Genomic DNA, 12879 nt, shown 5'->3' on the forward strand with positions numbered 1-12879 from the left:
TACAAACATATTTTTAGTTCTATGATATCTTTCTGGAAAAAGGGTGGGGAGAAGGGATAGAACATTTAAAATAGTAAATAAGAGTAAAATACTCTGAATTTCTTATTTTTTTCATAGTATGCTATAAATAAATTTTACTACTAAGGAACAATGAACTATTATGCTGGCTTCTATCACTTAAAAAGAGTACTAAAATAAAACTTGAAATTTGGTAGTTCTCAATTACACACTATTTTAAAAACTGAAAATATAAGCTTTAAAATTAACAAAGTGAAGCACAAATTTTTCAAAACTAAGAGCCCTGAACTTGAAGAAAGTTACCACTGGAATATTCAAAATATTAGCATCATTTACCACTTCCAGTCTCCCTCACTGCCATTTCAAAATCACAGAAGAGAAAAACATTTGTAGATAAATTTCTAAAGGCTCCTAAAGTCTACCTTTCAATTAAGTCATATTATCACAAAGCCTCATACCTGTGTCACATCAAACTGAAGCCACTTTTGTAAATTACTATGTTCATTATACTATTAAAGACACTGTAATATGTTTTCTCCATGAGACCACACAAGACAGATTGTGCTCTAGAGAGCATGTTAGTTATATTTTCCTAACTCATTTATTTTACCTTGGAAACTGTCAATCTTTTAGATGGCTGTGTTTCTTCACTATTAGCTACTTCAAAGCTAAGTACCAAATTTGTTACTCGTCTTTAGACAATATATAACAAAAATAGTAATTAGTGGCATGTGATATCTAATATGCCAGGCAGAATACTAAGTACTTTATAATTATTGTCTCATGTATTCCTTATAACAACTTTGAGCTATCATTTCTAGTTTACAGTGAAGAAACTGAGGCCTTGAAAAGCTAGTAATAAAAGCTAATGTTTATTGAGTGCTAACTATGTATGAAACATTGTTCTGTTTTTCATTTATTAACATATTTAATCCTCACTACAAACCTATAAAATTAGCATTATAATTATTTTATAAATATTTATTTTATTTTGTATTGTTGAAACTGAAGCAAGAGATTAAGGATATCCAATAAGAAAGTGGTAGAGCATGAATTTGAACCCAGAGAATCTGGCTTCAGAGTCCAAACTTATACACTATGCTATACTATGACCTTGTCCAAAATCAATCAACTAGCAAGTGACAAAGCTGGCAACAGTTGCTGAAGTCAGAATTTGAACTCAGGTCTTCCTGTTCCCCCACTTGCAAAAAAAGATACTAACGAGTGCCTATAATGTTCTAGACACATACATATTACTCATTATTCACCCACCCTGGAAGTATGTACGAATATTACAGATGTTTAGTAACTTGTCTAAAGCCACACAACTATTAAGTAACTGAAGTGGGAGTTGAAATTAAGTCCATGAATATAATCTGAAGAGCCTCCTCACTCCTACCTCCATGCCACTTTCCTTTATTTGTGACTTTTCCTGGCAGGCTTTACATTTATTTTATTTTATCTTGTTTTATTGTATACATCTTGTAAATCAATTAAAATTTCAGTTGGAAGAAAATATAAATAAAAAATAAAATAGAAAATATTCTGGAAGTTGATAATGGTCTAGCTTATTAGGTTTTAAAAAAAAAAAAACCGCCCAGCTGGTGTGGTTCAGTGGTTGAACACTGACCTACGAACCAGGAGGTCACAGTTTGATTCCTGGTCAGGACACATGCCCCAAGTTGCGGGCTCAATCCCCAGTAGGGGGGAGTGTAGGAGGCAGCTGATTAATGATTCTTTCTCATCATTGATATTTCTATCTCTCTCCTTTTTTCCTCTCTGAAATCAATAAAAATATACTTAAAAAACAAACAGCAAAATCATTACTTCAACAAATCCATTTCACAAAGAGACATTTGCAAAAAAAAGTTGAGAGCCCTAACCGGTTTGGCTCAGTGGATAGAGCATCAGCCTGCGGACTCAAGGGTCCCGGATTCGATTCCGGTCAAGGGCATGTACCTTGGTTGCAGGCAAATCCCCAGTGGGGAGTGTGCAGGAGGCAGCTGATCGATGTTTCTCTCTCATTGCTGTTTCTAACTCTCTATCCCTCTCCCTTTCTCTCTGTAAAAAAATCAATAAAATATATTTTAAAAAAAAGTTTAGAGCTGAAAAAAATCTTAAAGTCAGTAAAAACAAAGGTCTCATTTTGTAAACATGGAAAAACTAAAGTCCAACAAAGTTCAGGAATTGTGGAGGATCACAGAGCCATTAGGAAAAACTTGAATTTAATTGTTCAACATCTTTATATATTAATATATTAAAGTTGGCCTTTATTATTAAACTAGAGGCCTGTTGCATGAAAAGATTCGTGCAATAGGCCTTCCCTTCCCCTGGCTGCAGGCACCGGTTTTCCTCCAGCACCCAGGACCCAGGCCTTCACTCCGGCTGGAGGCGCCTTCAAGCCTCTCGCCTTCAAGCTCTGGCGGCCAGAGGCGCCTTCAGTCTTAGCTCCACCGCTACGCCTATGTATGCAAATTAACCGTCATCTTTGTTGGTGGTTAATTTGCATATCTCGCTGATTAGCCGATGGGAGGCGTAGTGAAGGTATGGTCAATTTCAATCTTTGTCTATTATTAGATAGGATAAAATATAACATAAAGAGATCTATGAAAACTAACAAAGGATACTATTACTATGTCATTTTTTGCTTTTTACCAGAAGACTGAGACTATTAAATTAAAACTAAGAAGCTGCCCGGCCAGCATGGCTCAGTGGTTGAGTGTCGACCTATGAACCAGGAAGTCACAGTTCGATTCCCAGTCAGGGCACATGCCCGGGTTGCGGGCTCGATCCCCAGTGTGGGGTGTGTGCAGGAGGCAGCCGATCAGTGATTCTCTCTCATCATTGATGTTTCTCTCTCTAGCCCCCTCCCTTCCTCTCTGAAATCAATAAGAATATATTTAAAAATAATAATAATAAGCCAAGGATGATCCTAAGATATACTAATTTCTATGGAAAAAGTAATATTCTACTCAATTGTTTTAATTTAAAATTTACTCATTCATTTTTCCAAATTTACTGAGGTGTACCTTACATTCAATAAAATGAATGAACCAATTCAGTGAATTTTGACGTATCTATACAACATATTACCACCACTCCAATCAAGATATAGAATATTTTCATCACCCAGAAAGTTCACTCATGCCCCTTCCACATCAATCTCCCCTACCTTCTGACCCTGGTACCACCAATCCAATCTCTTTCCCTATAGATTAGTTTTGCCTGTTCTGGAATTTCATGTAAATAAATCACAGAGTATGGACACTCTGGTGTCTGGCCTCTTTTTTGAATTATACTATTTCTTTTTCAATTCTTTTTATTGGTTTCAGAGAAAGGAAAGGAGAGGGATATATATATATAGAGAGAGAGACATCAATGATGAGAGAGAATCATGGATCAGCTGCTTTCTGCACACCGCCCACTGGGAATTGAGCCCACAACCTGGGTATGTGCCCTGACCGAGAATTGAACTGTGACCTCCTGGTTTACGGGTAGACACTTAACCACTGAACCATGCTGGCTGGGCAAATTATAATGTTTCTGAGATGCATTCGTTTTTTTTAATATTTTTAAATTTCCGAGTAATATCCTACAATTTGTACATTCACGAGTTAAATAACATTGGTTGTTTCCAGTTTGGGGCTGAATAGAGCTGCTATGAACATTTGTTTACATATCTTTATGTGGATATATGTTTTCAAATCTCTCACAGTAAACATCTAGAAGTACAATTGCTGGGTCACATGTTAAGCATATGTTTAACTTTATAATGAATTGACAAACTGTTTTCCAAAGTGGTTGTACCACTTTACATCCTCACCAGCAATGTTTTGAGAATATGGCTGCTCCACATTCTCCAGAATCAGTCTCCTTCATTTCAGCCATTCTAGTGAATGTGTGGTGATACTCATTGTGGTTTTGATTTACATTTCTATAATGATTAATGGTGCTGAGCATTTTTTCATGTGCTTGTCGACCTTTTGTATATCTTCTTTTGTGAAGTGTTCAAATCTTTCCCCCAATTTTAATTGAATTGCTCATATTAGTACTGAGTTGTAAGCATACTTTGCATTTTCTGAATACAAGTCCTTTGTCAGATATATGTATTGTGAACATTTTCTGTGACTTGCTTCTTCATTTTTGTAACAATGTCTTTTGAGAACAATTTTTAATTTTGATAAACTCTTATTTTCTTTTATGGGTAGTGCTTTTTGTGACCTAAGAAAGCTTTCTCCACCCTAGAGTTGTGAAGATATTTCCTGTTTCTTCTTCTACAGGTTTTGTACTTTCAGCTGTTACCTTTAGGTCTATATTCTACTTCTATTTATTTTTGTAACTTACATGAGGAGAAAGTTAAGGCTCACTTTTTCCATAGTACTAAGCAAAGTAATATTCTATTTTTTTAATTTAAAACTTACCCAATTTAATTCATTTTTAATATTAAAATCCATCTTGACTTAGTTATTACATAGCTGCTTGCAAAGAAATCTACACAAAGAATGCATCTCACATAACAAAAAATAAATCTGCTATACAATAGAACTAAACACAATGTAATATTGAAAACTCATTTTCATTTATGTCAAATAACCTAAATATCCATGTTTAATGGCATTATAATTTCCATAGAAGAAAAAACAATTTTCTTGAAATTCTTATAGTGTCTTATTAAATTTCAATCTGAAATGTAGGACAAAGAGCACTAAAATGATCAGTTACTTAAACTCCAATGTATGTTTATCTTTAACCTGAAGATCCAGACCTCAAGCACCACGTTATGAAGCTAGACAAGCTCACCTGAGTAGCTGCAGACTGACAGGAAGATGACGATGACGACGAGACAACAGGAATGTCAGACTGTACAGCAGCCACAGTGGTAGCGGGTGTGAAAATCAGCTGTACAGACAGAAAAACCAAAAAAAAAAAAAATACTCTAAGACAAAAGAACATGTCTCACACACAATGTATAGCAGGCAAGGGAGACTGAAATTCATGACAGAAAGACAATGCAATTTAGGATTCCCTCTTAAGCAAAAAAAGGTTTTACATGACAAAGAGAAGTTTCTGATATAGAGAACTAAAAAAAATCATAAACATTTTTGAAACAGTTCATGATTCTGGTGAATAGAAAAATAAATCAGTGTTCAAAAAGGAATATGTATTTTGGTAATATGAAATCCTCATACCAAATTTTGCCCCAAATAAACTATTATACTTAAACTAGGCTGGCGGGGGGGGGGGGGGGGGGGGGGAGGCATTGTCCCTCAGCCTGGCCTGTGCCTTCTCACAGTCCAGGACCCCCCCAGGGATCAGGCCTAAGCTGGCACTCAGACATCCCTTTCACAGTCAGGGGCTCTGGCAGTCCAGGAACTCTCACTCCTTATGCCTGCCATGGAGGCAGGAGAGGCTCACACCAGCCCTGAGCCTGTGAGCCTGGCTTCTGACTGAGCACGGGGGGGGGGGGGGATGGTGGGGGGGGGGGGTGTTTCTCACTCAACCAGAAGCCAGGCTCACTGCTCCTTAGCACTGACCCCGCCCCCACTCCCACTGATGGGGGGTGGGGGTGATCTGGGGCCAGGCTGGCCGGGGGGTGGGTCCATGGGAAGTTGAGGAGCTGCAGTCGCGCCCTTTCCCACCTCTGCAGAGGCTCTGGGACTGTGCCGTCCCTTGTCCCCTCCACCCCTGCCTCTGCAGAAGGTATGGCACTGGGACTGCCATGGCTGGCCTGGCGGGGTAGGCTTGCTGGCTCCACCCCCTGCCCACTGGTGGTTCGGGAAGGTCATCCAAAAGGACATCCGAAAAGTTGTTCGACTGTCTGGCCTAATTAGCATATTATGCTTTTATTATTATAGATTTCTCCCAACTCAAAACTACCGTGGTAGGATTCCTAAAATTTAGGTTACGATAGACATCCATAAATCACAGTCACTGCTCTTGAATGCAAATTAAAGAAACACATAAAGAAACTCCCAAAAGTCTTTTCAGTCCTCTTTACCATAAAAGCTAACTAGAGCATATACTACACTACAATATTTCACTCAGCTACATAGGATCTATAGTACAAATCTAGGTTGCTCTTGATTTAAAAAACATCTGTAAAGAAAAATTCATTCTAAATGTAAATACCAGCTTACAAAATTCAATGTCAAAATTCAATAACAGCTTACAAAAAACAGCTTTACATAAAAAATAATAATAAAGGAAGGAAAGACATACTTGATTTATTTACTAATAATCACCATCTTTTTTCAACTGTTGTTTTTTTTCAATACTGAAACAGAATGCCATTAATTTAAAAAGGTAATACAATCTATTCAGAGATTATTCAATCCAATTTAGTAAATTATGACAGTTATTTCCAAGAATGTGTAAATACTCTATTTCAAAATTGCATTGAGTTATTCAATTCCTCAAAAACCATTCCTGTTTAAAATGATCAATTAAGAAATCTTTTATATTTCAGTTCTTTATAGTATATTACTGGTAAATTTAAGTGAATTAAACAAAACAAAAATATAACATTCACAAGAAGTTAATTTCCAGTACAAACAACTGAAAGCACTAAACCTAAAGAAATGTTCTATTTAATTTGAACCATATGAAACTGCCAAGGGGTCAAAAATAGTCAAATTACAACCATTTCAAATGGTTCATTCAGCTTAATTCTGAAACATATTATTAAATAAGAGCTCATGACGGAAAAATGGCAATGTCTACTGAACAATCTGTAGATAGGTCATATCACTGTTTCCTATTAGAAATATGATGGGGAACTTTCTTTGCAATTTTAGTGCAGATCTGGGGATCCTGATATATATTCAGTTCACTGGACAAAAAAAAGAAAAGTAAGTAAATATATGCCAGCGCCAAAGTTTTTGTCTAACTACATGTAAAGACATCAAATAAAAGAAATGTCAGCCAATTTCTGCATTTCTTAAAGAAGCTCAGCAGTTAAATCAGGAAATCAGAATAGCCAAATTAACCTTCCTATATTAATAAAAGATCAGAGTGAGCTTAAGAACACAAATCACCTTACAAAATTTGAGATGGGAATAACCAAAGCTCAGAACCATCTGGTAAATTACCAGAAACTTCAATCCTGATTTCAGAAGATGCCACAATATAAATTCTAACTTATAGTTAACAACCAAGTTTTTAACATTTCTAACAATTTCATCAAATCTTCTTCAAATCTAAGATGTCAATGATATACAAAGGTTTTATGTATCACTATAGGTACAATTATAACTGTACGATGCCATCAATTATAAAATGCATCTCAGTTTCAGATGTTAAAATGAAAAAAGGTTTGAAATCAACGAAATCTGATATTAAAAGATAATCATTCCTCTGTTACAGATTTGTCAGCTTCACATGTTACTATTTGAAACACCAAGAAGGCCTACCAATTAAAAGAATTTTTCATGACATAAATATACAAGAGCTGAGCACACGCACATAAAAATTTGTTAAACGTAACTTAAATATTTAAAATGTCTCTTATTACATCAAATCAAGAAATATTTTGATCTCTCTCAAGTCCTTAAACACTAAAAAAGTTTGGTAGCTCACATCTTACCATTTGAGCTCGGAGATACATTTGAGCTTGGCTTGCAGTTAGGGTAGGGGAGGTACTCCCTAGTAACATAGTCTGTTGGGTAATACTGCCGCTGGTAGAACTGGAAGCCTGGGAACGGCTTATTAACTGTGCAGGTGTAGGAGAAGTGGAGAGGTTGATCTAAGGAAGAAAACATATTAGATCATAGGCTTCCATGACACAAGCTGAAGTCAGGCAATCAATAGTATATACAGTGGCTAAGGAACCTAAAAAGGAGGACTTCAACTTTGACAGAACCCCTCACTTCTTTGGGCAATTATTTGCACATATATGCAACAATAGCATTTACTGGTTAGTAATTAGAACAATTTTGAAAGATATCCTCAATATGTTTCAATAAGATTCCAGTAGCTTAAAATATCATTTTCACTACTTCCTAAAAAGGGTAATGTTCCATTATTTTAATATTCCACATAACCTAAAATATTCAAACCAACAGTGTACACTATTTTGTCAGATTCTGTCACATTCTGAGGGATTTTTGAAGTGAACAAAAATTAAAACACAAATAATCCATTCATATACATAAAAACATACATGTAACATATAATTAGTGTTAACATTCTCTCTCAAAAACTCCCAGGAAAGAAAAAATTACAATTGCTACTTGTCAAGCAAATAAAAAAATCCTGGCCCTAACCGGTTTGGCTCAGTGGATAGAGCGTTGGCCTGTGGACTGAAGGGTCCCAGGTTCAATTCCGGTCAAGGGCATGTACCTTGGTTGCGGGCACATCCCCAGTGGGGGGTGTGCAGGAGGCAGCTGCTCGATGTTTCTCTCTCATCGATGTTTCTAACTCTCTATCCCTCTCCCTTCCTCTCTGTAAAAAAACAATAAAATATATTTTTTAAAAAATCCTGAACACTGGTTACAAAATTAAATTATACACACTCCTTTAAAGTGCCCCGCCAGTGTTGCTCAGTGGTTGAGCATTGACCCATGCACAAAGAGATTGCTGGTTCAATTCTGGTCAGGACACATACCCAGGTTGCGGGCAGGAGGCAGCCGATCAATGTTTCTCATCAATGTTTCTATCTTCCTCTCCCTTCCTCTCCCTCCATAAATAATTAAAAATATATTTTAAAACAACACAACAAAAACTAGTGCACAGTCTATTTCTAGGATATGTAAGAGACTAGTATCTCGTTGTACCTGTGAAGGCAAACTGGGTGAAGTAGGGAACAGGGCAAAGGGAGACCTTTATACCCTTTTTTATCTTTCCAATTTCATACAACATTCATGTATCATCCATTTAAAAAATAAATAATATATACATATATTTTAATCCTCACCCAAGGATATGTTTTTATTATTATTATTGATTCTGAAGAGAGAGGAAGGAGGAGAGAGAGAGAGAAAGAGAGAGAGACAGAGAAACATCTATCAGTTGCCTCCTGTACATACCCCGCCTGGGGATCAAACCTGCAACCTTTGGTATACAGGACGATGCTCCAACCAACTGAACCATCCAGCAAGGGCTAAATAATATTTTTAATGAGAGTAATGTAATCTGACCTCAAATCCTTTTTGTGGACAATGCAGAGAATAAAATGAAGAAATAAGAAATTAAGAAAGCATTTATTAGACTTTTGATTCAAGCAGTAAGGCAGACTGGACTCTCATATACATGTGCCCAAATACACTCACTAAAATGGTAAATCAACATGAAAAATTAGTATAGCTGAATTTAAAAAGGGGGAGCCCTGGTCAGGGGCTTGATTGGAGTGTTGTCCTATACACCAAAAGGTTGCACATTCATCCCTGGTTGAGGCACATACAGGAAGCAACCAATCCACGTTTCTGTTTCTCTGTCTCTCTCTTTCTCCCACCCTCCCTCCTTTCCTCTGTAAAATCAATAAACATGTTCTCCAGTGAGGATAAAAAAAGAGGGGGAGGGGAGGATTTCTAGGTGCCAGAAAAGAAGAAACTCAAAGATCTAAAGTCCCAGTTGACACCAACGTAGTCTCAGGGGGCACTGGCCTACAGAGATACTAGTAGAAGACCTACTTTTGAGCTTATTTTCAGGGAAAGCTGGAAGTAAAACACCTATTTTGAGCCAAGATCCTCAAAAGGTCTGTTTAATATGTGACAAGGAAGCTGGAGAAGCTCCACCCATATGCCCTGAGAAACAGCAAGGCAGCTTGCCACCTGCCCTGCTCCCAGTGTGGGCAGAGAGGCTCCTATGAAAATCAAAACTCCAGATTTGCACCATGCAGAGGAACAGAATACAAATCGACACTACCTGTATAGTTCCACAATCCATCCCAAACACTTGCATCTTTCAGGACATTTGTTAAAATGAGCAGGTGGGCCAAAACCGGTTTGGCTCAGTGGATAGAGCGTCGGCCTGCGGACTGAAGGGTCCCAGGTTCGATTCCGGTCAAGGGCATGTACCTGGGTTGCGGGCACATCCCCAGTGGGAGATGTGCAGGAGGCAGCTGATCGATGTTTCTCTCTCATCGATGTTTCTAGCTCTCTATCTCTCTCCCTTCCTCTCTGTACAAAAATCAATAAAATATATTTAAAAAAAAAAAAATGAGCAGGTGGTCCTAGCCAATCTTACTCAGTGGTTACAGTGTCGGCCCTCCAAATGAAGGGTCTCGGGTTCAATTCTGGTCAAGGGCATGTACCCAGCTGCCGGGAGCCGGTCCATCCTTGCTGTTTCAAGGGACCTGGCATATATGGCATACTGTTCTTAATATGTTTGCTCCCCTTAGCGCTGTGTGTTTTAACCAAGGTCACCTCTCCGAGTAAGGTTGTTTCCCCAGGTAGGGATTTTTCCCTGAAGTCAGGGAGGGGATAAAACCCCTCAACTAAGTGCCAGGCGGGTAATTAATCCCTTTAACTACGAATAATCATGCTTAAACTACATAATCTTTTCTCCCTGGAATGGAGATAAGAAACGCCCTAACCTTTGTAATAGAGATTGACAGGATTGAATCAACTGGTATAAATACAGTTGTAACAAGACAGAAACACTCAGAACTTAGAACAGAATCAAGAAGACAGAACCTACACGGAGCCTAGAGACAGAAGAACTTCGCTGGAGAGAGCATGCTGGAGGATCCTGGAGAGGGACTGGCCTCGGAGCCTAGAGACAGAGCCTATCGGGAGAACATGGCAAGGGATCCTGGACTGAACCTGACTACAGAGATTGACAGGAGAACCTGACTGGAACCTGGACACTGAACCTGACTGGAGAGCCTGGACAGAACCTGGCTGGAGAACCTAGCAAGAGAACATGGACACAAAACCTGGCTGGAGATCCTGAGCAGAACCTCTCTGGAGATCCAGACCAGAACTTGGCTGGAGATCCTGAACAGAACTTGGCTAGAGGTCCTGGCTAGGCTGCTGATCAACTGAACGCTGTCTCTGTGTCCTTCCTTCTTCGCCGACTCCGTCCACGCCTTTGGGGACCCCTGGACCTGCTGGGGTTGGACCCTGGCACCCAGCCGGGACATGGAGGCAACTAATCGATGTGTCTCTCTCACATCAATGTTTCTCTCTCTGTCTCTCCCTCACCCTTCGTTCTCTCTAAAAATCAATGGAAAAAATATCTCTGGGTGAGAATTAACAAAACAAATTTAAAAAAGAACACGTGAATGGAGGAAGCTGAGTAAAGGTTATAGAGGAGGATGTCTCTGTACTATTTTTGTAACTTCCTATGAGTCTACAATTATTTTAAAACTAGAGGCCCGGTGCACAAAAATTTGTGCACGGGGGGCGGGGGGGAGGGGATCCCTCAGCCCGGCCTGTGCCCTCTCACAGTCTGGGACCCCTCGGGGGATGACCACCTGCTGGCTTAGGCCTGCTCCCCGGGGGATTGGGCCTAAGCTGGCAATCAGACATCCCTCTGGCAGCCCGGCAACCCTTGGGGGATGTCCACTTGCCAGCAGGGAGCAGACCTAAGCTGCAGTCGGACATCCTTAGCACTGCTGAGGAGGTGGGAGAGGCTCCCACCACCACCGCTGTACTGGCAGCCATCAGCCTGGCTTGTGGCTGAGCAGAGCTCCCCCATGTGGGAGTGCACTGACCAACAGAGGACAGCTCCTGCATTGAGCGTCTGCCTCCTGGTGGTCAGTGTGTGTCATAGTGACCAGTCATTCCCAGTCTTTCTGCTGTTAGGGTCAGTTTGCATATTACCCTTTTACTATATAGGATAGAGGCCTGGTGCATGGGTGGGGGCCGGCTGGTTTGCCCTGAAGGGTGTCCCGGATCAGGGTGGGGGTCCCATTGGGGTACTAGGGTGCCTGGCCAGCCTGGGTGAGGGGCTGATGGCTGTTTGCAGCTGGTCACACCCCTTTCAGGGTGGGGGTCCTCACTGGGGTGCCTGGCCAGCCTGGATGAAGGGCTGATGGCTGTTTTCAGGCTGGCCACACCCCCTTTAGGGTGGGGGTCCCCACTGGGATGCCTGGCCCAGTCTGGGTGAGGGGCTGAGGGCCATTTTCATGCTGGCCGGCAACTGAAGCTCCCAGCCTCTCCTTTTTTTCTTTTTTTTTTTATTCTGGGATTTATTTACCTTCTATAATTGAAACTTTGTTGCCGTCACTGGAGCTGAGAGCTGGCTTTTGCTCGCTCCAGCTCTGAGGCCAAGGCCTGCTGAAAGCAGGTATCTGGGGTTTGTTTAGCTTCTATAATTGAAACTTTGTTGCTTTTGGAGCTCAGAGCCAGGCTGCAGCAGGCGGGGAACCTTGGCTTCCTCCATCCCTGGAGCAAACAAGTCTCCTGCTTGCTTCAACTGCGTGGCTGCTGGCCACCATCTTTGTTGGTGGTTAATTTGCGTATCTCCCTGATTAGCCCATGGAAAGCGTAGCGAAGGTACGGTCAATTACCCTTTTTGTCTTTTATTAGATAGGATAAAGTTTTTTAAAAACTTTACAGAGGGTACACAAAAGTTGGTTAATTAATTCTCTAAATTTAGCTGTATCTTTTAAATATTTCTTAATTTTTTTCCTTTTTTTTGTTTTTACTTTTGTTTATTTATTTTTTTATTGCTTAAAGTATTACAAAGGGTATTACATATGTGTCCATTTTTTCCCCCCGCCCTAGACAGTCCCCTAGCCTCCCCTATCCCCCGGTGTCTTATGTCCATTGGTTATGCTTATATGCATGCACACAAGTCCTTTGGTTGATCTCTTACCCCCCTACCTCCTGCACCCCCACCCTCCCCGGCCTTCCCGCTGCAGTTTGACAATCTGTTTGAGGCAGCTCTGCCTCTGTATCTATTATTGTTCAAAAGTTT

The 12879-nt window shown here is 40.0% G+C and overlaps 1 protein-coding gene across 6 annotated transcripts in view; it reads right to left on the reverse strand.

The window, feature by feature from the left end:
* The window catches only part of PHC3 (polyhomeotic homolog 3), a 73652-nt gene that overhangs the window by 42375 nt on the left and 18398 nt on the right, over positions 1–12879 (reverse strand). For all 6 annotated transcript variants that reach the window (XM_059687005.1, XM_059687004.1, XM_059687002.1 and 3 more), the window contains exons 5-6: positions 7601–7759; positions 4819–4917 (exon numbers count right to left, since the gene is read on the reverse strand). In XM_059687005.1, coding sequence (XP_059542988.1) covers positions 4819–4917; positions 7601–7759 — 258 coding nt within the window. The remainder of the gene's footprint in view (positions 1–4818; positions 4918–7600; positions 7760–12879) is intronic.

This window comes from Myotis daubentonii, chromosome 3 (assembly GCF_963259705.1).
Source record: "Myotis daubentonii chromosome 3, mMyoDau2.1, whole genome shotgun sequence".
In the NCBI taxonomy this organism is placed as follows: Eukaryota; Metazoa; Chordata; class Mammalia; order Chiroptera; family Vespertilionidae; genus Myotis; species Myotis daubentonii.